Consider the following 23,504-nt stretch of genomic DNA (forward strand, 5'->3'; position numbering starts at 1 on the left):
CCGCCATTCATAGGCGCGTAAAAAAGCATCTCATGAAGAAAGAAAAAGGGGGAAAAATGGTAATTCAATGGACTGATCAATCTCTACAACTAGAAGTCTGAGATTCCAATACTATACGATCTTCTCTACAGAATCGCGGTTTTGTTCTTTTTATGCAAACTCTTTTCCAGCTCGATGTCCTCGGATCCACTGTCTCTCCGGATTTAGATACGTAGGTAGGCCTCTAATTTTCCTTAAGAAATCATCTTGTATCAGTGCTGGATGGGTCTATGTCCATTACTGTAGGGACATTTCCTGATGATTTTAGGCATTCAAAGTGGAAATTCCTCTGCTTTTTGATCCGTAAGGAAGGAACGATTTCTAAGTTTTTATTGTTGTACTTGATTCAGTATTTGATCGTTTTTCCATGTTCTACCTGTAGTTCTCCTTTCTATAAGAATATTGAGAATAGTTTGGATTGTAATGATTTTCACAATTTTTTAGGGAAATTGAGATCAAAGGTGATTGGAAAGTTAGAATCCTATGCAATTCGGTGTTTGAGACTGAGTGCTTGAGAATTTTGTTGGAGCCGCTGTTCCAGTTTTGAAAGGAACAGTTCCCTGTAAAGGCGAACATTCGGAGGCGAACCGCTCCCTTACCCCCCTTTATATATCATACAAAAAGCCTTCGCTTTAACATGCGGGTAGCTCTTGATAAAGGAAGAAGGAACGTGGAAAGACAACGAAGGAAACCATGCGGAATATGAAGCTCCATGACGCTCCCAAGCCTGAGACCACCAAACGGAAGGAGCGTCACATCGTTACCTGGTCCCAAGAGGTTCCATCTTACTTCCTCTGTTTCATATTTATTCTCATTTTCATTTACATAAGCCCCTCTCTGTATCTAACATGGAATATCTCAAATGTAGGAAGATGATATTCTTCGGGAGCAAATTAGCCTCAATGGAACTGAAAAGTAAGAGTTTTCCTTCATCTCTACTCTGTCTCGCTACTTGTTGGTTTAAGAACAATACTTTGTTTTATGGATGGTTTGATCTCAAATCTTTGGTGGTCACGTTCTTGAGTGCAGCTGGACGATTATTGCAGCTAAATTCAAGGATAAAACAACCAGACAGTGCAGAAGAAGGTTGTTCATTCATAAGAGATATTTCATTTACCTTTGGGAAGAGTTGTTTCTACATATATATTTTTCCTCCCAATTTTCTGTGACTCTGTTTATGCTGATTCAGTTATAAACAATGATTCCACAGATGGTACACTTACTTGAATTCAGATTGCAAGAAAGGAGGATGGTCACCAGAAGAAGACATGATCTTATGCGAGGTAATTGATGCTCTAACCTTTGCTATAGGAACTTCTATGCAAGGTCACTAACATCAGAGCTCATAAAAATACCTTATTCCTGTGAGTTTCAAAACTCCAAAATATGATTCTTCTCTTCTCGAGTTAGATTTCATTTCTACAAGGGTGATGCCCAAATGTGATCCATGTGTGGCAACTTTTTGCATGGAGTCATTTGTTTGGTTTGAAATTATTTTACTCTGTTTTATAGCTTTTTTTAGTTTTATTTTGTGGGTTGACAAGTTTTTTTTTTAACCTTTTGGGGACTCCTCCAGTGAATTGGGTTGCTCTGTTCCTTTCAACTGATTGGTCCACATAGTTTGTAAACCATTAAACGTGGTTGTGATCTCATTGCCTAGAAATGATCTGCAGGCTCAGAAGATATTCGGTAACAGATGGACTGAAATAGCCAAGGTGGTTTCAGGAAGGTAAATAAGCTCCTTTTGTAGTATTCAATAATTCCTTATTTCTCAGATAAATCCCCACACATTACTTATTCACTACTAACCATTAGATGACTGACTCCGAATCTCTGCTAATGCAGATCGGATAATGCAGTGAAAAACCGATTCACCACCTTGTGCAAGAAGAGAGCAAAATGTGAAGCCTTATCGAAGGAGATCAACATTTCATGTATAAACCCAAACAATAAGAGAGTAATACTTCAAAATGGGGTTGTAATGAGTGATTCATCTGATTCCACTCCACCCCTTAAGAAGATGAAGTACAGTGGAGAAACTTTTTCATGTGTATGGCAACAAGAAAGCCATGCTTTACATATGACACTCTTAAGTTGTGATGTAGGACCCAAATCTTGAATCTCACCAAAACCTGTACCACCAAAGGAGGAACTCATAAGGGAATGTGCAGAGAATCACCAGCTGAGACTTCCCTTCGCAGTATTGGTTCAAAACCTCCATAATGTTGGCAACTTGTCAGCTCAGCAACAAGTCAGCAACAACACCAAAGTAGCCTTTAATGATGGTAAACCACCTCTCAAACCTGTATTTTTATAAGTAAAAAAGAAAAAGATATTTCTGTAATATACATTATAAATCTTACATGGAAGGCTGAAACATTGAACAGAGAATGGACATGAACCTGTCTTTACCTGGATACTCTTATTTTCAAAGTAGACTTCACAGTGAACCATGTCCTTGCCATATATGGGTAACATTAGTGGGAAGAGTAGCTTGTATGTTACGCTGACCAGGCCAAAGTTTCCCCACTGTATGTTTTGTCCATTATCCCTTCCTTTCTTGTTATCATCTTCCTCTTAATAGAACACCATCATTTCCTTCAAGAGAAGTTAACACAATTTTCCCTTCTGATCAATGGCAGCTGAAGATAACAAGGTCCGGGGAACATTTCTTAAAAGGGATGATCCAAAGGTCACTGCTTTGATGCAGCAAGCGGAACTGCTCAGCTCGCTTGCACTGAAAGTTAACACAGATAACACCAACCAGAGTCTTGAAAATGCCTGGAAGGTAAGGAAAATAATCGTACTTGCTCAGATTTCCAAGCGGAGGTACTGGATGTAATTCTTTAGTAATGGTCTACCAACAGTCCACCACATCTAGTCCATGCATCACATATCTACTGCAGTGGCCCTTACTAGGAAATTCCAAGGCCCAAAGATCAATATATTTGACCAGGCCTTGGACCTCTAGTGCTTAGAAGTCAACGGTCCAAACAGTCAGACGGCAAAAGTCTAAGCTAAATGAACAAGACCATCGTGCTTGGAAGTCCCTGGACTGAGCAATTCGAAGCAGACCAACCTAGGGTTGGCTCAGGAGAAAAAGAAAAACTACAGATAGCAAAATTTTGACTGCCCAATTTAACCGATTCTGTCCAACCCAGCAAAAAGCAGGTTCGAACAAGAATACCTTTTCCAAATAAACCAGGTCAAGTTTAGTTAGACAATACGGATATATGACATAGTTTGTCTGAATTTTAAATACTAACATATGAAACATAATAAGATTATATAAGTGAAAATATGTGTATTATCTTGATAAGAGTTTTGTCATTTGACCATAGGTTTTGAGTTCAAATATACTCAATAACAATATTTTGTACAATAAATTATATAAATACGATATTTGAGGAAAACCATGTCAGATATGGACATCCCACAATGAAACCAGGGTCAGACATGGGTATTTGTCCTTGTTTGCAAGGTGTTTGCAATCTGTATTAGAAACTGGTCCGGGTTGGACAAATAGGCAACCAGCCATACATGACATATTATTTGACCTGGAGCAAGATTAGTAAGGTAATGAATAGGTTAAATGAGAACCATGTCCCAGCCAGCCCCCTCAAGACTAGGTTACAGTTTGGATTGGACTTTAAAAAAAAACCAATGGGCCACACCCTGCCAGACCTCATGTCAGCCTGCAGAGGCCCTGGTGCAGTACAGGTATGCACATAGGAGGAAGAAGGGAGGCTAGCAGACCATGGTTAAGTTCCTAGGCCAGAACCAGGCCCATAACAGTGGCCACAGTCTGGTTCTGGTCCTTAAGCAGGCCAGCTTCTAGGCTAGGCTGTGTGGACAAGACTTGGGTCTCGCATGGCCTAGTGTAAGCCCCATGAGCACAGATGGCATGGGAAAGAATGGGAGCTGCCAAGATCTTTTGGAGTTACTAATTACTTGGTTTCTGTTTTCAGGTAATAGCTACTTAGTGAATAAGTTAAGCCAAGTAGGAGTTCCTATTGTGGATTACTTTCTATATCTATTGTAATTGTTTCCTTTTTTTATTTGCTTTGCAGCCAAGCTACTCCCCATGCTCAAGGGCGTTTCTTTTCCTTGTAATGCTCCATTGCTTATTATAAATAAAGAGGTAGGGCTACTACAGCCCACGATTTTGGTTGTTTGATAATTCTTGCTCCATGAGAGGATGTGCTGTGGTGAATCAGTCACAACCAAGGTGGTGATACCTTGGAGGGAGGGTGGTGGAGCCCAACCAAAGGCCATAGGTGGTGACGCCTATTGGTCATGTCTTCTTCTTCCTTTCTTCCTCTTCTCCTTGTTCTTTCTTCCATTGATTCTGTCATATTTTTTCCACAAGGTAAACCACTTCTACCGAGGTCATCCTCTAAGTGTTCTCTCACTTTTATTTTGAATATTTTTTATTATTCTACCACTCCTATTTTCCGTAAAAGTTTCTGTTTCTGTACTTTCTTTTCCTATTTTAGTTGTCATCTAACATCCATCGATTCCTAGGGTTGTTAGCTTTCTTCTTCTGTCTTTTCCATCCATCCCCTATTGTTCTAACAAGTTTTGTTGTCATTGTTTACATACTGATCTGCAGGTCAGAGTTGTCTGTTCTGTTGTTTTTTCTAATTCAGGCTGCAGGGATTCAAACTGACATTCTAGTCAATCCAGATCTTGGATCGACCTCATCTTTTGATATGGTCTTCTACCCTGCTAGTACTATATCTGATCATAATTTGAGGATCATCAGACCCATCTGACCGTTGAATCCTGGATTGTTTGACTTGCTCTATTCTGCCATATTGTGTACTTACTTGGTTTGCTGTGTTTCTGTCCTGTGGGTATTGTGTTCTATAATCTTATCTTATCCACCCAAGAGCACATCAGGCCCTGTCCTGTTGCCTTATGAAATGGGTAAGCCCCATATCTGTTTCTTGGGGTGGAGTGGGTCCTTGTTGAACAATCTTTTAAATGGGTCGGGTTGAATATTGGATAAACTCCACCCCCATTGCTGCCCCTGGTCAGAACTTTTGCAAACCCCCAGTCCAACTGTTCCACTAGGACAGTGTTAAAAATCAACCTGTTAACTCTAATCAGCATACCTAATACAACCTGAGGTGATTTCAGGAAAATTTGCAAAAAGGTGGCAATGATCAATTGATCATTAAGTAGGTTGACTTGATTATGATATCTTCAAACTAGAAATATAGAATGACCAAAACAACCCATAGATCTATGTGCTACATGTGATGGTAGGCTGTTGGTAGAGTGTTCTCAGGGTCTGTGAAATGAGTATCTTAGTTTTGCAGTTTCCTTGTAAAGAACATCAACAAGATGGAACCAGAATTTGCAAGTTCCCTAATATCATTTTTTTAATTTTCAGGAACTGCAAGATTTCTTAAACCAAAACAAAGATAGCAATCTGCTAAACTACAGAATCTCAGAAACGGATTTTCTACTCGATGATTACAGAGACTTGGCAGAGGAATTAGCCTGTGGCAATATGGGAAGTCAGCCATCAAGGAGGTAGTAATAGCATAAAAATATGCTGATGTAAGTAGCTTTTGACAATTTATGAGGTCTAACTGGTTTAGTTTCGATTATGTAGGCAACACGATTTATATGAGGAGTCTCCAGGCAGTTCTGGGTACAGCACAGGATCAACTCTCCAGTCCCATACAGCAGCTGATAAAACAGAACATCAAGCTGAAGTATGTTCACTGCACCAGGATAATAGTTGTACGCAACAGAGAGCTCATACAAGAGAAGTACAGAATGATCTTAGTGGTTGTGATGATGGGATTTCTATAAGCAATACTCAAGGTAATCAAATATCACATACCTATGAATTTGTTTATTATTCTGATACTCTGTTGGATTTTACAAGAGGTTATCTGGTTCGTTGTTGTGGAAAAGTTAAATCTATCCCATTGCAGCAGAAATCTTACGTTCTCATGAAGAATCAAAAGAAAACGGAGTCATGCATGCCTTGTCAAACACAGAGTTCAGTTCCCCTCTCCAAGTAACTCCATTATTCCGATCATTGGCACCAAAGATCCCGAGCCCCAAATTCTCAGAAAGTGTAAGTTTTTTGGATACTAAGTCTTCTAACCATCATGTTATCAGCTTTCTAGGGTTATGATCTCTAATAAAATATTTACAAACTAGGTCCATGTTACAATTCCTGCCCACTTAAAAGTGGTGACGAGAAAAAGAGAAAACCTGATAGTTTACTTTTATAATAACATCACTAAACAGTCCATGCATCTTCATGCTATGAAGCTTCATTGCGAGGTAGGAGACTTGATAGGAGAAACGAACAGCACAGAATCTCAAGATATGTAGTTAGTGATATAGAAAGCAAAACCTTCACTAGAAGCTCCATTAATGTTGATACCTAACCATGAGAGTTTTTGAAATTGTATGGCCCTGTACAAATTTAGAGTCACCTAATGTTTTGAGGCCATATAATTCAAAATAAAGTTCTCAGAGAACTAGAACTTAAAAATATAATCTTGTGAACCTGTTTAAATTAAGAATTTATTTATAATGTTTAACAGTGTGAAATTCAAACCCCCTCCCCTCCCCCGCGAAAAAGAAGAAAGAGGATTTTAAACAACTTATGAAGCTCTATTAATGTTGATACCAAATAGACGTTGATGATTTGAGAGCTTACAACCTGCTATGAACTTTTCCATCTACTTTGCCAACATTTCTAGAGGTCCTACTGCCCCACCTCACTACTTGCCTTTTAAGACACTGCAAATAAGTGGAATTTTTTTCATTTATGTTAGAACACCATGATTTCAAGGTTAAAATTTTCCTTCTAATATTAGAATTATGATGCAAGACTGACTACGTTTTTTAACACATTATGCAGGAGAGGAACTTCCTACTGAAGACACTTGGTTTGGATTCCCCACCTCCTCACCATAGCACCAACCTGTCCCAACCACCCCCTTGCAGAACGGCACTCCTCCCTAGTCTCTGACCAACTGCTCCAAATTTCATAGTGAATTTGTGCCCTAGACTATTCTCAGAATTTTAGCATGTCATGAGGTTTTGACTTCATTCTTCTCCTCCCCAGTTCCTTTTCATTACACTTCAAAAGTGTGTTTGAGAATGTGCTAGTACATCCTCTATGCATCCCAACATACCTGCCCAAGCTTACAGTTACACTAGCAGAGCTCAATACTTGCATTGAACTTCCCCATTGTTTGTTGAGTTGCGCCATTTTTCCGTTCTTTCTTCTCAAAAGATGTGACCTGGTCATTGTTTTTCAGCCCCAGTTTTTGGTATTTAATTTGTCACTTGTACAGAATCTGCAGTACAAAACCCTAGTTCCTTTCAGAGTGTAATTAAACATCGGCAGTTTGGCATCTGTCATATAAATAGCAGGAAAAAAGAGCCAAGGAGGATCAATCAGTTGTACGGGAGACCTATAGATTTGATTTTGGTGTGGATAGGGTATAGAATAAGAGTTTTGTTCTTTTTGAGTTTTCCTTACGAATGTAATGTATTGAATGTAAACCTTCAAAGGTTTGAGAGCATAATGTGTTATGGGCTTTGTATGTTCAAATATTTTTCTGTTATCTGTCTTCTATTTCTGGGATTCTATTTCATAAGTAGGGAAACAATTATGAACCAAAAAAGAAAATCGGAGAAAGAAAACACTGAGAAATCACGAAGTAAAATGAATGAAATAACAGAATACCTAAATTGAGAAAAAGGAAAATTACCAGCAGAAATGTATTATGAATTTCTCTCTTCCATCTTCGAAGAAAGAAACAAATAGGAGAAAGAGAAGGGAAAGGTGGTTAGTTCAATTACAGCTACTGTGGACTTACGACCATGGTTTTGTTGGGAAATATCTATCTCCATCTCACCCTTCCTTCCCGCTGTTTTCCTTGCGGTGATTGCTGATGGAGAACAGTTCTGAGAAATCTTCAATTAAGGTTCGATCATTCAAGGAAGGAAGGCGACAAGTGTAATTATGAAGAACGCAAAAGCTTTAGGTGAAAAGTTCGAGTTTTCATTGTAATGGTGGAGTCCTGGGAGGGAAGCCAACACAAAATAATGCGCAAATTGAAGTTTTAACTACGGCTCTGTTTGGTTGCAAAAGCAATGAAAATTTGTTGATGTAAAGTGAAATTTATTTTTCAAGAGAAATAATTCTAGGTGTTTGGTTGCAAGGGGATTGTTTTTCCCATTGGGAATAAATTTCATTTTTCAAATAACATTGCAATTTTTATTTCCCGACAAAAATGCAAGTAAATTAAAAACCCAGGGATTCTCGACTTTGGGGTTTTTTTCTCGATTGAAATATCAAATACTTTGTAGAACAGCTGAAGGCGATCGTTATCTCTCTCTTGAGATCGAAGCTCTGAGCAAGGTTGGAAGATTGAGCATGCGTTGGTTCTCTCTCCAAGAAGCTCGGAAGCACCAGTTCTCTTTCTGTGTGAGAAGCTTGGAAGCTCTGAGCAAGGCTGGTTCTCTATCTAAGAAGCTTGGTAGCTTTGATTTGATCGAAAGTTCATCAACTCTGCTCTGATCAGGTTCATCAACTCTACTCTGCTTTGCATTTTAATGATTTGAATATAAATAAAATGAATGGAATTTTTTAATGATTTGAATATAAATAAAATGAATCGAATTTGCTGAGTGAAAAAACCCTAAGTTCCCCCTGTCGTCTCTTTGATGCAAGCAAACAAAGATGCAAGTCATGCAACCTCCTCCTTATTTTGTGTCTGGCGCAACGCCCTTCTCTTCCTTGGCTTTGGCGATGGTGGTAGCAGCTGCTCTTACAACCTCCTCCTTCTTCTTCTTCTTCATCTTTTGCTCCTTGAACACCATCGCAACCACTCATTTTGCGAGTGGTATTTCATCATAATCCGTCTGATCTCATCCCATAAATATTCAGAGATATCGGTTCAGAATTGGTAACTTCAGTTAGAACGATAGATCCAATCCTTGGGAAGATTCAGATTGTAACTTCTAAGGTTTGTTAACGATGGAACGAACCCCTACTACTACTGCAACTCAAATATGGTATTTGACTGGTTGTATTTCAAATTTATCTAGTCAAACTTGGTTGCATGCTGTGTTGTATATATTCCTTTAGCTTCCTAGTTCTCTAGTCAAATTTCTCTGTATCTGATCAGTGTTCATAATCTCAATATAGTTAAATGTTGATGGAGATTATTTGGTATGTCAAAGAATCTGTAACTCTTTATGGTGTTTCTCTATATTCAATGAGCAGTGATATTAGGTATTAGTTAGGAGCTTAAGTAGAAATAAATGAGATGCTTGTGTGGTGCACCCAAAAGTGACAGAATTGCTATGTATATTTTCTCAATGATTCCCCCCTCCCCTTCTCTACAACTATTGAAAACAGAGTTAACTATATAGCATGGATTTGTAGTCGTTTTGTGTCTAAAGTTGAAAACGGAGTTAACTATATAACATTCCCACTTGGCAACCAATGACATTTTAGCTGTTACAGCTTTTTTAGTACCTAATGGCAAAGCAATTTATTAGATTAGTATTACATCTAATAAATTCTTTATTTTTCTTTTTTCTTATTGAATGCATCAAGTAAGATTAAATTAGATCCCATTGTACATAGTCATGGGAGAAGCTGCACTTCATTATCATCTTATTTCAACTTCTGGAACCCTGTGCCTAGATGGTGAACCTTAATTGGGTCACTACAGATGACGAATGTAAGACATTGGGTCACTGTGTCTAGTTTTTATTTAGATGGATTCAAGAGTTTCTTTTTTCTGCGGAAATTACACTCCCCCCCTGTACTTTCAATGAACTAGCATCCGCATGGCTCGTGAACTATTGCAACACAACCCATTGAAGGAAATTCATCTTCTCAATGGGTCTCAATGTTTGCAAAATTAAAAAAAGAAAAAATGTCTGCAAACTGAAGATGCTTTTTAGCTTTTTATCAACTACGATGGCTTAATTGCTCAGTGATTGGAAGGAATTTACACTCAGTGGAGTAATGTTTTGAAAGACTGGGACTGTCCCTAATAATGCTTTGAAAGCCCTCTTCTCCAAATGCATAAAATGGAAAATTAGATCAAACCAAACTTTAAAATGGCCAAAAAGAAATTGAGGCTACCATTTTTCTCTACATCGTGTCAGATTTCGTTTCCAACACTGTAGAACTAGATTCCAACATTTTTGGAAGAAAAGAGCTTGTAACCATCCCCATTATATCCTCAACACAAGGCACTGGTGGCGGAAGTTTTCACTTTTCATCATGTCAATATCTGGGCACAACTTCATGGTGTGCCATTGGAACTCCATTCTATGAATATTTTCTGCCACCTTACAACCAAGATTGGTCGGTCCTCCAAAGCAAATCATAGAGATTCAATCTTCCACAGATGGGCAATGGAAGATTTACCATCAACATATGCAAGCTTAGATTGAAATATGGTTTTCACACCAAATAGGTTACAAGGTGTACAAAAACTTAGAAACTAAACAAGGATCTTTATCCCCTGTGATTCCCTGCCCTGTACAATTCTTGCAATCCCTCTCATAGGGGGGGCAGAAATGACCACTCTACCCCCTGCCCGAACACACTGCCCAGGTGGGATCCACTCCCCCCCTCTTATTAGAGGCACTAGTGAACTGTACCGGACAGGAAATCGCAGTAGATATTTTTCCAACTAAACAGTTATTTGTCTATCACAATGTTCTTTCTTCTTTCTTTGAAATACATTTTTTCACTTTAAATTTATCATCATCCATGTATCATTTTCACAAGTATTGAATACACAAATCCATATTTTAGAAAATGGAGATAAAGAAAGGGGAAAAAATTGGGCACAACGCTAGATCAAAAATGAAATTTCACACTCCTCACTTATCATTGTTCATGTGAGGAGGTGATATGTCATAAATGCCCCCCTTTTTTTGTCAAATTCCAAAAGGGTCATTTCCCCTCAGTCGCCTAAAACTACATTCAGGCGGCATAGGAAACCCTCTTCCTAAAGAAAGAGAGGAAAAAGGGCTGTTTTTTCATTTCTAGTAGGGGAAAGTCACTCCGAACAAGCGGCATGGTCTACTATCCTACTCTCATAATTTTTTCATTAATTCTTTTGACCAGAGAAAAATGAATAGAACAATTTTGTCAGGGGCATATGCTATACCCACTTGCTCTGAAACTCTCTCTCAAAAATATTGAGAAAAAAATCATTTACTTTAAATCCACACAAAATTCAAAAAGCATACAATGATATCATTCTACTTACAGAGCTTCTTCTTTTATTCTGGGTTTTTGTCAAATGCCCCCCTGAAAATGTCTATTTGTCCAAATGCCCCCTTACAACTTTTCTAATTGTAAATTCTCTCTATTTTAAACAAATTGTAGCATTTTGGTCCTGTCCGTTAATTTGGGACATTAGACGTTAGTTTTAGGGACTATAATGACCAAAATGCCCTTGTGACAAAAACCGACCAAAATTAAAAAGTAAAGTGACCAAATTGTCCTCATTTTCCCCAAATGGTTTAGGGTTTGAAACTGAAAATTGAAAAAACCCTAGATCTATCCAAAAACCCATTTTTAGGGGGGCATTTGACAAAAACCCTTTTTTTTTTTTTTGGGTAAATACTTACAGAGATGAGATGGAGAGAAAGGAAGAGGGAATCAAAATCTTATTCTTTTAAAAAATGAGTCTTCTCCTGCCCATAAATCTGGAAAATGTATCCAATACATTTTGAGCTCTAATCTCCATGTTTCCAAAACATAATCAGTCCTTTGGATATGACTTACTTATTCCACCTTTGTAGTCTCACTTTGTCTCGTAGATTCATGTAGTCGACCCCATTAAGTTGGAATAAGACTAAGATGATGTTGTTGTTGCTGAACCCCCAGTACTAGCATTAGTTGAATTATCATCTGGTGGACTAATTGTAATCCAAAGCAAAGAGACAGTAATGACCACAAGCCCTGACCAAACATATATAATTGTAGGCATCCTACCTTTTCTGCCCATCAACCCTTTGCAAAAAGGCCACATGTGACATAACACCCATGCACTAAAGAAGACTCCACCAATGAGCTTGTTCCATTGTGGAAGCACACTGTAGAGAGTCCTTGTAGATGCAATAAAAATAGCTACAAGGTTAACTACAATTATGGTGAGTGGCATTATGAAGAGACTGGTCCATTTCACAACATATAGGTCAGCAAATATGTCTTCTTCATCTTCTGCAGTTGACTTATTAGATGTCAAGGTGAATGAAATCTCAATCCCTGCAAGTACCTTAAGGAGACCTTGTAGGACAGCAGCTAGATGTGCACTTGAGCCACCAATGACCCAAAACTGTTCATTACGCCACCAATCTTCAAGAGAAACCCCGGACCATTTGACTTCAAGAAGGGCTAGACAGCAGAGTGTGATGGTGATGCCGAGAAGGCATAAGAGAAAGGCAACATTAAGGGTTTCGATGATAAAGTGTCTGGAGAAGAGAGAGAGAATGCAGGAATAAAGCAATAGACAACAAGGAAGATGGAAGTAAAGGGATAAACTCCGACATTGAGCAGTGAGCTCTTTTAAACTACGTTGATCGATCTTGACGATAAACTTGCGGCCCAACAGATATTGCCGCTATCTCATTACAGCCTGTGTGGTAGCATACATCTCTCGTACGTATGTGGAGGACGCTTGCATCCTAGGGGACAACTTCTTACTAAAGAAAGCTATCGGATGCCCTTCTTGGGATAAGACTACTCCAATGTCCACACTGGAAGCATCTGTCTCTAGCACAAAAGGTTGAGAGAAGTTTGGTAAATCCAGAACCGGTGTCGTTGTCATTGTGTGTTTTAGTGTTTCAAATGCCCCTTGACCAGTAGGGGACCATAAAAAAAGCTCCCTTCTTAAGAAGATCAGTCAATGGGCCGGTGTATAAACCGATGGTAATACCCGGTCAGGCCTAAGAATCCTCTCAACTCCCTCATGGATGTAGGAATGGACCAAGATATCATGGCTGAAATCTTATTAGGGTCCATCTCAACACCACGGGTTAACACAATATGTCCCAAGTATTCCACGGTTTGTTGGTCAAAAACACACTTGGACTGCTTTACATATTACTCATGGGCTTATAAAATTTATAGCACTTGTTTCAAATGCTGGAGATGGGCCGCCCAAGATGGGTTGTAGACTAAAAGATCATCGAAGAAAACCAACACGAAATGATGCAAGACTAGCCTAAAAATACGAGGATTTGGAGCAGTTGTCCAGCAAGATGCCCGGTGAAGCAGAGAGTGGTGGGTGACGCTTCTCCAGTCAAGGAATAGTAGGATAATTCTATAGCCTGGGTAGCTTCATTCTGAGTGCTACCTGTGGATCATCATAACCCGAAGGGCCAAATCGAACTTCTAGGACTCTTGTATAGGCTGCCCAGGTCGTGAACTGCTCTGATCGATGCATCCATTGGAACCACTGCAGAGCAGCACCGTCCATATGGAAGGAGGAAACGAGTAAACGTTGCTCGTCTGGTGTGTCGTGGTAAGTGAAGAAACGCTCTGCCTTGAATATCCATTCGGCGGGGTCACTACCATTGATGAGGCATAAAACACCCCACCTATCAGAGTCTGCCACGTGGCCGACCCGACCTCAGTCCGAGAACCGAGTTGGGCCGAGCAGGAAATTGGGCCGACCCCATATCCGAGAAATCACCTGACAAAGCCTGGTTTGAGCGAGCTGGCCGGTGACTGAGGCCGAGATTATAAGGGTCAGCCAGGGACTCCTTGCCGACCTCATGGCCGAGACCAACCTCCTCTCGGGCCGACCTCCATGGCCGACCCCACGGGCCGACTTCGTAGGCCGAGCCCTCCTCCATCGAGGCTCCCATAGCACCCCTCCGGGGATCTCCGGGTCACGTCAGCACATCCCGAGAATCACGGGATAAGGACCGAGCCACGATCCCAGCCAACACGTAATCACACTCTACATGGACTCTTACCTTAATAAGAGTCCGACCAAAAATAACTCTCCACTCCGCTCTACGCGAGAGAACCTTCCGAAAGAAGGACTCCTACCATACTAGGACTCTCCCAACCGTCTCATCTCCTCCTTACTCTATAAATACCCAGGTATGGAGCTCTATTCCAGATCTTGCTTTTTACTACGCAGTTACGCTGTCGCGTTGAAGACCTGACTTGAGCATCGGAGAGTCCTAGGCCGGAGCCACACCGGCCCTCTTGCGCTCATTGCTTGGTTTTTGCAGGTTCATCCACAGACGAACCAAGTACCGGAGGTTTTCGCACGCAACAACCATCAAAACGGGGAAACTCGAGGCGAATGGTTCTGGTTTGGATAGAGGTGGTGGCTACAGCGGGGTCAACAAGGTGTTAGGGGCAGCTGGGTGGGTGATTAAGTCAGAATGACTTTCTGGAATTGAATGAGTCAGCTGGCGTAATCTGTTCTACTCAACCATCGAGAGCTGTGAGCCGAAACACACCAGATCAGAAAGGGATTATTGCTGGCCATTGACGCTAGTTTGTAGGGCTTCCGGTTGTCCTCCTAGAGTAGTCGAAGCCTGAGTGAAACGCTTCACAACTTCATCGATCCAACAAACGAAGGCGAGTTCCATCGGCCATAATTGCTACCGTCGGTAACGAAACACTCTCAACAAAACAAAAGCACCAAATTGAATTGTTAGGTTGAAAAGTTACTTTAGAGGCAACCTCCTCCTCCTAGAAGACGAGATTAGAGAAGGGAATATAATTTCTTTTTGATATCCTCTCATTACAGAAGTGTCTCTTATATATAGATCCTTACAAACTTTGTCACTACTCTCATCATGGGACCATTATTGGCAGAAGAGAATGAATATTCTTAACGGTATACACATTATCTCCTAAAGCTGCTGGCCTATTCTTCTTTCTCAGGGATCTTCGTATATACCGTGGCTCCTGTGGTCAAGTCGATCATGTGCCAACTCCTCCGTTCCATCCTCGTCATATTGTGGCATCACCATAAATATGTTCGTTAATTTGTCAGTTCATGTTTATGCTCTCCACACTTTGCTGTGGACGACTGGATGGGTTTCAATCCCTTATGATTAATTCAGATATGGCATGCATTTTTGTCACTTGGTTGCATTTTCTTCAATACTACAATAATGGAAGTAAGAACAGTCAAATTTCAGCATAAGTAGGTTATAGTTAAAGGTAATAATCAGAACATCCGGTCTTTTCCCCTGATAATATATATTTACATTATAAAGATTTAAAAGCAAGGATTGAAGAGTCTCAAAATTACAAAATTAATCATATACCATAAGTTAATGAATTTTGGATGTGATCTCCAAACGAAAAGAAAAGGTACTCCAAATATTTTATAATTAACATTACAACATAAATGTAGCCAATAATGCATTAAGGCCTCCACATGTACGGATGTATCTACCCTCAAGTCCTACAAAATTGTGTTCTAAAGTCTATTATTTCTCTTTCTATAATAGTTGCTCCTTTAATTTGTTGGTTCAATGGAACCTCTAAGTCCTACAATATATTCAAAAGTTATTATAAAGAACACTACTTGGTCACATCATCGTTAAACAATAAATAGAGAATAAATGAGAGCATGGTAAAATAAACCTGTTGAAATTGAAAACCAGCACCGCAAAGGAATGGCACTTGATAACGTAATAATTGTGATAGGAAGGGCCATGGAAGCAAGTCACTCTCAAGTAATGGTCGAATCTGATAACGCTGAACTGGTTACTTTCCTTACCGAGCCAGCATATCACCCCCCGACTTCCATTTCAAACATCTTATATGATATCCGATTGTTGATTCCCCATTTCAGCAGTTGCACTTTCTCTTGTATTTATAGAGATGCGAACCATGTGACGCACTCTCTAGCTCAGAAGGCCTTGTCTGTGGCAAAACAGACTATATGGCTTGTTTCATTTCCTTAGATCCTGGACCTTTGTAATCATGATGCCTTGTGCTCTTCTTGCCGCCCCCCCCCCCCCTTTGAAATAAAGTTTCTATTTACCCCAAAAAATAAAAACAATTGTGATAGGAAGGTCATTGAACCCTATAAAATTTTGGAAACATATTAAATAGAATTAAAACTTTTACTTTATTTTTTTTCAATATACAAAAATATTATTTAAATATTAGTGAGCCATGGCACCACTTACATGGAAATTTGAACGTCGTTGTTATTAACTATTAACCAATGGTAGCAACTTAAATGTGTGCAATTTTTTCTACTAAATTAATGAAAAAAGTAGTTCACGCATCAAAAATGTAAATTTACACATTTTTACTGTTCGTACTCATGAATAATCTAATTCATGAGGGCTACTAAACCTTAGGCTTAGACCCATATTTCAACGAAAGGGGAACAAAAAGACAACATTGTAAATAATTCTCTCCTTACATTGGCTTTTTCTAAAAAGAGTTAAAAAAGACAACATTGTAAATAATTCTCTCCTTACATTGGCTTTTTCTTCTCCTTTCTTTGCAGCTTTCTCCACTTGAGGTAGATCTGGTATGACAACCCAGAGAAGACCAAGAAAACACACCCCCATTGCTTTGATGACAGGGGATTCCCACTCAGGAGTGAGGACACTACAATGCTCACAAACTTGCGTGTGGTGGTGATGGTGGTGTTAGCAAGTGAGCCAAAGCGGCTGATAGTTAGGAAGATGAAGTTCTGGCCCACCGCTCCACATAGACAGTAGACAAAAATGTCCCATGCTGCCTCAGGATGCTGCTTGCAGAACTGGACTGCCTCAAATCCACTTCCATGCGGCCAACCAAACATGTAGATCAAGTTGTAAATGGTACCCCATAGATTCATTCCCAACATTATATCCCAAGCACTTGTTTTTGGATACCTGTTTCAAGAGGAAGCAATTTGGTTCAAAATGGTACATGCTTTCCATACATACGTAGAAGGTGCTAACCCTCTACGCATATATAGAAGATTAGATGAATGCAGAAAGATGGTTGGATTCATCTTGAAATTAAATAAATTCTCTTGGTACTTTGCACAGTGAAAGGGAAAGAAATTTAAAATGATATTTCCCACGTATAGCAGGATTACCTGTGTTATCTCTTCTTAGGTATTTATAGAACTGCTAAGTTTTTTAACATAACTAGTTTCCATTAATACTTTTTTAGTTATCTTTGCAAATAAATATTATGGTCAAGGGACTTGTATCCACAGCACCATATTTTTTGCCAATAGCTAAATTCAAGGGACCTTATCAATGGTGTTCAATTTTATAGCACGTGGGAAATGCCAAGAATCAACAGTTTCAAAGCGGTTACGCATCCTACCAAATAGTCATCTCTCAATGAAGCCAATATAACTGGTAGTACCTTGCTGTTATTGAGTCCTGAGTAGCATTTGTAAACCCATCAAAAGCTAAGTTCAGGAAACATAGCCCGTACCCAAGGGGGGCATTTGGGTGTGCTAGCTTGCTTATGGTCTTTGAACTAGTCTGTAATCAACCCAAATGGACAAGAACAAAAAATGATAAGAATCAGAGCCAAGGATTAACAGGTATGTCTACAGTTTTCTAAACTAGGTTCAAATCATGCAGAGAAACTTTTCTGCAACTATATAAGCACATACATAACCAAGAGAAGGCTAAAACTCCTCACCTTTAAAAGTGCAAATGCTGATACCCCTCCAGCAACAAGGAAAGTGCAGACATACTCAGGAAAAGTGTATTTAATACCATAAACTAGGGTTCCCATCAGCATCACTGCATGAATGTCAAATCAATAAATTTATAAGAATCTCAGTGCAAAATGCATCTGTAATTCTAACTTAATATAAATCATTCATCACTAGTTGAAACTTGAAAGCATTGAGCAGTAAGCCTATCACAGAACATGAATGTTTTTTCTTGAATTGTCACAAAGTGAAAGGCTGAAATTCCATTTTTTTATGCCACAACTCCTCAGATGTCCAGACTTCAGGGTTCACTTACCAATTTTTGGTAATTCTAGCTCAGTATTAACCCGCCCTATTTTGTGGGGGAAATCAATTTATTAATATCCAAAATCATGGGTTAGAAAGCAAATTGGAATGCAATACCATGCAATTGCCATTCAATAGTTCTATTAAATTCTTTCTGTTCAGTATTTATGCTAATTAAAGTGTCTTTAAATTAATTGTTAATATGAAAGAAATCCTTATCAGAGAACTACCAAAATTTCTCCATCATTTATTAAAAAATAAAAACCTGAAAACAAACCAAAATGTCACCTGAGATTTCTGTAAAACCCAAATTTTCTCTTCCCTAAAGTTTCCCCCTGGAAACCAATTATTCTCAATATATTTTTTCAAATTATAGAACTCAGATTATCTTTGATCTTATAAACCTGAAATCCCGGCAAAGACATGATTAATAGCAGTTTTGGATTAACACTGCTTGTCTCACTTCACTCTATTTACTTTGTCTGAGCAAGATCAGTAAGAATGGACAAAGAGCCACAAAAACAACAGATCTAGGACTCTTGTCTGTTTGCTAGATAGGCTCCTAAGACTCTCTTGCATTCCCTGGCACAATAAATTGCTTTGAAGAAGTCACCTTTCTACTACCCAAACGTTATTATTAGATCAACGTACCTTCTCCTATTGAACCCAACATCCTTCTTTTGTCTTTTTGACTCATAAATTAATGAACACAAGAGGTCAACGGTAGAGCTTGCCAAAAGAGGCCACATCATCAAGCAATAAAGTAGGAAATATGATGTTATCGTATTAGTAGAAACACAGGTTTTTATAAAATATGTCAAGCATAACTCCTACAACTTGAATCAAGATAATATGGTAGCAACTATGCTATTCAAGTAAACTGCATGTGGAGGCACTTAAACACCTCACCTGGGATCATTTTTGAGGATTTTGCCAGGACCTGCAAGTTAGAGAATAGCGTCAGCATAAGAAGTCTAATTCATTTGGTTAATTGGTTTTAGCCTCTTATTTTCATATTTACAGCATTCATGAGATAAAAGGACTATACAGGAATAGCCACCCATGTCAGAGCATGATTAAGTCTCCAATATGCAACTATCATTCTCTATAGAACATCAATGACTTTAAGATACTTTTTTTTAATCCATATAAATATCAATATACTAAAAAGGCAATGAAAACAATGAAAAAACCAAAACATTTAAGTTCAAACTGGTCAAGCTGTCCCAAAATAACTCTGCCAGTATTAAGACCCAGAAAAGGTTTCAAGATGATTTATATCTCCTTTTGACTACGACATGTTCTTTCACTTGTAAGAATGCTTACAGATTGTTAATTATAACACTACTAGGATTTGGGAAACACTTTGGAAACTCGAAGACATTCCAAGGATCAAAATTTTCTTTGGAAACATTTTGCTGACTGTTTTCCTACTTAAATCATTCTTTTCCAGTAATAGAAGGGGGATCTGAATTTTTCATTCAGTTTTGGTCCTTGGTGGGTCCAAATTTAATGCATTTTCAGTTGCACAACCTCTTTTCAGCTTTTGACAATTGGGTCTCTCACATAGTAGAATAAATATGAAAAAACTTACAGATACTGACTGCCATGGGGATGATGATGTCTGGAATCTGGACACAGAATGAGATGATGTATTCACAGCAACAGGTGCAGATTAATGACTTGATGAACAGAATCTAAATAAGGAACACTAAGCAGCGATGTCTAAAATTTTGGTGGGATGCTTCCAAACCAGTAAATGAGTAGGAGGATAACTCATGACAGACAATTGTCCACATTAAGACCCCATGTTCTAATTCTGTCAAATTAAACACTGAGGAGAGTTACTTGCAGGATTTTTTCGTTTTTGCAAAAAAGGGAATCACAACTGTAACTTTTGTTTATAATGGGATTTCTATTGCAGCACATAGTGAATCCTTTGATGTGGAGTCAGCTGAAGAAGTGGAGCTTCAGGCACTCACCATGTGAATATTATATGCTCAATACATAGGAGTGAGTTCCATCCAGTTCAACTACAAATGTCAGTATTTTAGCCAAAAAAAACCCACAAGAGTTAGACACGTACTGACTGGATATCCTGCATAGATTGTTCTCTGATGACTCAGCCTAAGGTAGGACACATCCCAGTTCTACCAGACTAAACAACAGCAGCCATCAACCTTTATTTATTGAGTTACAAAATTTCAGGCCCACAAAAACCTGTATGCATCTCTGTTCCTGTTAATAAACTAGGAACTCAATGTAGTTGAAGTTTTGGTAGTCATAGAGTAGTACATTTCGTTTCTGGAAGGGTGGGTTGGGGGTGTATTTAGACAGGTATGGACTCGATATCCTGCATAGATTGTTATCTGATGAGTCAGCCTAAAGTAGGGCTCATCCCAGTTCTACCAGACTAAACAACAGCAGCCATGTTACGTGTCTTTATTTTATTATTAGGATAATTTTAGTTATTATTAGTTATTTATTTATATACATCGTGGAAGGGAGTTAAGGGATAATTGGGTTGTGTTGTACATGGGTCTTGTGGAGAGGTTATAGGAGTTATGACTACTTCTTAGCCTATATAATAGGTAGATATTAAATGAATAGATATGATTTGAATCCCCTAATTTATCTCTTAGAGATGAGGTAGGCTTCCTCACCCAAGCCAGACGCCATTGCTTCGGAGAGTTTGGCTGAATTGAGGAAGAAGAAGAAGAAAAAGAAGAAAAAGAATAAGAAGAAGATGAACATGAAGAAGAAGAAGATGATGATAAGGATGAGGAAGACAAAGAAGACGAAGATAACGAAGAAGAAGAATTTGAACCAATGCAAATCAAGCACCAGTACTTCCTTCAAAGTGATACGAGTCCCTACAATGAAATCGTCCTGTCATGAGATGACCAATCTTGACTCATTAATTTGGATTTTTCCTATTACGATATGGGATCCTAGCGGGCGCTTCCTCAATTTCATTCATCGTCCTTGAGGACAAGGACGATTCAAAAAGGGATGGAATGTTAAGTGTCTTTATTTTAATTATTAGGATAATTTTAGAAATTATTATTTTAGTTATTATTAGTTATTTATTTATATATATCGTGGGAGGGAGTTAAGGGATAATTGGGTTGTGTTGTACGTGGGTCTTGTGGAGAAGTTATAGGAGTTAAAACTACTTCTTAGCCTATATAATAGGTAGATATAAAATGAATGGATATGATTTGAATCCCCTAAAATATCTCTTAGAGATGAGATAGGCTTCCTCACCCAAGCCAGACGCCATTGTTTCGTCTGTAAAGCATATTCTCTCTCTCTCTCTCTCTTCCTCTTTCTCTCCCTAATATTTCTCTCTTTTATTTTATTTTATTTTTAGATTACTTTGCATGTATCAAGCCATCCAACCTTTATTTATTGAGTTACAAACTTTGAGGCCCACAAAAACCTGTATTCATCTCTGTTCTCGTTAATAAACTAGGAACTCAAGGTAGTTGAAGTTTTGGCAGTCATAGATTAGTACATTTCGTTTTTGGAAGGATGGGTTGGGGTTGGGGGTGTATTCAGACATGTTTCCAACTTACATAAATCAAGGAAACGTTAAGGAGCAACAACATAGTAAAGATAAAGAGACATGCCAAAATTTCCCTAAAGTAGTGAAATATTATCATCAAAATCAAAATGAGGCAATAAGCTACACATGCCTGGGCTGGGTAACTGATGTACTTTAAAGCTTCAATTCCCATAGCTGGACCAATCGTGTTGGTGATCCCTGCACTCCAAAAAGTCCACCATGGAGCACCCCTGGCTCTGCTTCTAGACCAGAGTTTAATCACTGTAGAAAAGCCAAAGAAACAAGTCAAATACTGAATTCGGAAAAAACCAGCCTTGTCTTCCCTCTACATTAAAAGATCCACGAAAACTGGAATTTGAGTATATAACTAAATGCAAACAAATAAAATAAATGAAATGATATGAATAAAGCAAAGAAGTGAATCAAGACTTACTCATAAATGACCAAATTAAACAAACTACATTTTGTGCCAGGTTCAAAAATGCAAGATGCTCAAACCGTTTCCCATCTGGTCCGAACCGCTTGGTAGACCTGAAAAACCAGACGAAACAATCATTGAGAATCTGGTTCCCCTTTTATCAATCCAGGACAACCCTATGGTGTCCAATGCAACAGAACTCTCTTGAAATAACACAGCAATGAGAAGAATTCTAGTAACTCAGCAGACGGCACTTCCTAACCAAATATTTCTAATTTATAAAATAAGCACAAAATTAAAAGTGAAAAAATGAATCCCTCTTATGGACGCAATGAGCAACACTTTCTGAGGCAAAATTCTTCCACACTTTTCAGTATAAATGTCATCACTATTTTCTCGAATCAAAATCATCACAAAGCCCCATATCCCAATTAACAGAATTTCAAATTTCATAAACAATAACTTTCTCTTCTTCAATGAGTTCAGTTCCATAGGTTTGAAGAACTGAACCTAGTGCCTGAGGTTTTGCAAATTTTAGATCTTAACTCTCGTCCCACAGACCGTCATTCACTCAATGTAATCATATTAGAGGAAAAATACATGGAATTCGAGTCACTAAATCCCGATTATATTCAAAAACAAGAAAGGAAAGGGTTAGCTAAGTGCACAAGTAGTAAAATCCAACAGGGCCAAATTAAGAAGAGATCAATTGAAACAAAAGATAACAAATGTTGATGAATTAAAAGTCTCCGTTGACTCACACAGTTTCCTGAAGCACTCCTTGAGTGATATAAGCTGACCAAATTCCAGCGACGCAAAAGATGAGCACGAAGACGCGGCCGAATCCGGAGCTGTGACCCTCCATTCCAGAAGAGAGCTCACCGGAACCTACAGATCCGGCACCAGACACAACACCCGGCGGTTCTCCGTGAGATCAGAAAGAAGCAGAGATCGTCCAGATGATGGAAAAAAGAAGAAGAAGAAGAAGAAGAATAAGAGAAGGAGAGGGGCACAGCCGCACAGAGGGGAGGGAAGGTGGCAGATCGAATGAGGAAGTAACGGCCAATACCTTCCACATGGACGATGATGGTTTTATACGGGGCGCGCCAAGCAACAACTAGGTACACGTGGCGCTCTCTTATTGATGGAATTACACAATTCTGCCTTTCTATTGGCTAGAAAGACGCGGACAGTCCACAGACCAGAGGTGCGGTAGCATAGTAACTAAGGTTGTAAGGTTGTAACTTGGGCCTGAAAAATCCCAAGCCCGCCTGAAGCCTGCCCAAAAATTACTGATCTTCAGTTAGGTTTCCAACTTGTGGGCTGGACTCAAGCTAGGAACCTCAGCCCAAGATCGGGCTGGGCTTCAAGTTGAGGCCTTAGTTTTCTACCTAGCCAGAAAATTTATGCATTTATATGGGATAGGTATACGATGTGATGTAGGAGAGCATATACATAGTTTTATGGGTCCGTGTTCTCTGAGGGG

The 23,504-nt window shown here is 39.0% G+C and overlaps 2 protein-coding genes and 1 long non-coding RNA gene across 4 annotated transcripts; 1 reads left to right on the plus strand and 2 right to left on the minus strand.

The window, feature by feature from the left end:
- Nucleotides 1–435: 435 nt before the first annotated feature.
- Nucleotides 436–7,522, plus strand: LOC122671823 (transcription factor MYB124-like). The gene is made up of 12 exons (XM_043869270.1): nt 436–816; nt 908–954; nt 1,069–1,125; nt 1,250–1,322; nt 1,713–1,768; nt 1,885–2,089; nt 2,189–2,324; nt 2,682–2,827; nt 5,438–5,580; nt 5,663–5,877; nt 5,991–6,136; nt 6,935–7,522. Exons 1-12 carry the CDS (start codon nt 733–735, stop codon nt 7,043–7,045), a joined length of 1,419 nt encoding a protein of 472 aa, XP_043725205.1. The 5' UTR covers nt 436–732; the 3' UTR covers nt 7,046–7,522.
- On the minus strand, nt 2,113–2,714 carry LOC122671824. The gene is made up of 2 exons (XR_006334395.1): nt 2,452–2,714; nt 2,113–2,342 (listed from the first exon to the last, which is right to left on the minus strand). It is a non-coding gene; the product is annotated as an uncharacterized LOC122671824 (long non-coding RNA).
- Nucleotides 7,523–16,310: 8,788 nt separating the features above from the next.
- Nucleotides 16,311–23,072, minus strand: LOC122671549 (UDP-galactose/UDP-glucose transporter 3). 2 transcript variants are annotated; one of them, XM_043868835.1, is made up of 8 exons: nt 22,780–23,072; nt 22,034–22,131; nt 21,731–21,861; nt 18,942–18,972; nt 17,711–17,814; nt 17,426–17,547; nt 16,495–16,938; nt 16,311–16,463 (listed from the first exon to the last, which is right to left on the minus strand). In XM_043868835.1, the coding sequence occupies exons 1-7, from the start codon at nt 22,881–22,883 to the stop codon at nt 16,533–16,535; spliced, it is 996 nt and encodes a 331-aa protein (XP_043724770.1). In that variant the 5' UTR covers nt 22,884–23,072; the 3' UTR covers nt 16,311–16,463; nt 16,495–16,532. The 2 variants fall into 2 exon arrangements, with proteins under 2 accessions (XP_043724770.1, XP_043724769.1); XM_043868834.1 differs by having other exon boundaries at nt 16,311–16,459; nt 16,491–16,938.
- Between the last annotated feature and the right edge of the window lie 432 nt (nt 23,073–23,504).

The sequence above is a fragment of the Telopea speciosissima genome, chromosome 8 (genome assembly GCF_018873765.1).
Source record: "Telopea speciosissima isolate NSW1024214 ecotype Mountain lineage chromosome 8, Tspe_v1, whole genome shotgun sequence".
Taxonomy (NCBI): Eukaryota; Viridiplantae; Streptophyta; class Magnoliopsida; order Proteales; family Proteaceae; genus Telopea; species Telopea speciosissima.

Bases quoted from the DNA above. Each gene is read 5' to 3' on its own strand.
- LOC122671823 (XM_043869270.1), top strand. From the start codon at position 733: ATGCGGAATATGAAGCTCCATGACGCTCCCAAGCCTGAGACCACCAAA. The intron at 1,126-1,249 runs GTTGTTCATTCA...ATGATTCCACAG, and splicing joins ACCAGACAGTGCAGAAGAAG to ATGGTACACTTACTTGAATT. The intron at 1,323-1,712 runs GTAATTGATGCT...AATGATCTGCAG, and splicing joins AAGACATGATCTTATGCGAG to GCTCAGAAGATATTCGGTAA.
- LOC122671549 (XM_043868835.1), bottom strand. From the start codon at position 22,883: ATGGAGGGTCACAGCTCCGGATTCGGCCGCGTCTTCGTGCTCATCTTT. The intron at 22,132-22,779 runs GTGAGTCAACGG...CTGGTTTTTCAG, and splicing joins GGAGTGCTTCAGGAAACTGT to GTCTACCAAGCGGTTCGGAC. The intron at 17,815-18,941 runs GTGAGGTGTTTA...ACATTCATGCAG, and splicing joins ATCCTCAAAAATGATCCCAG to TGATGCTGATGGGAACCCTA.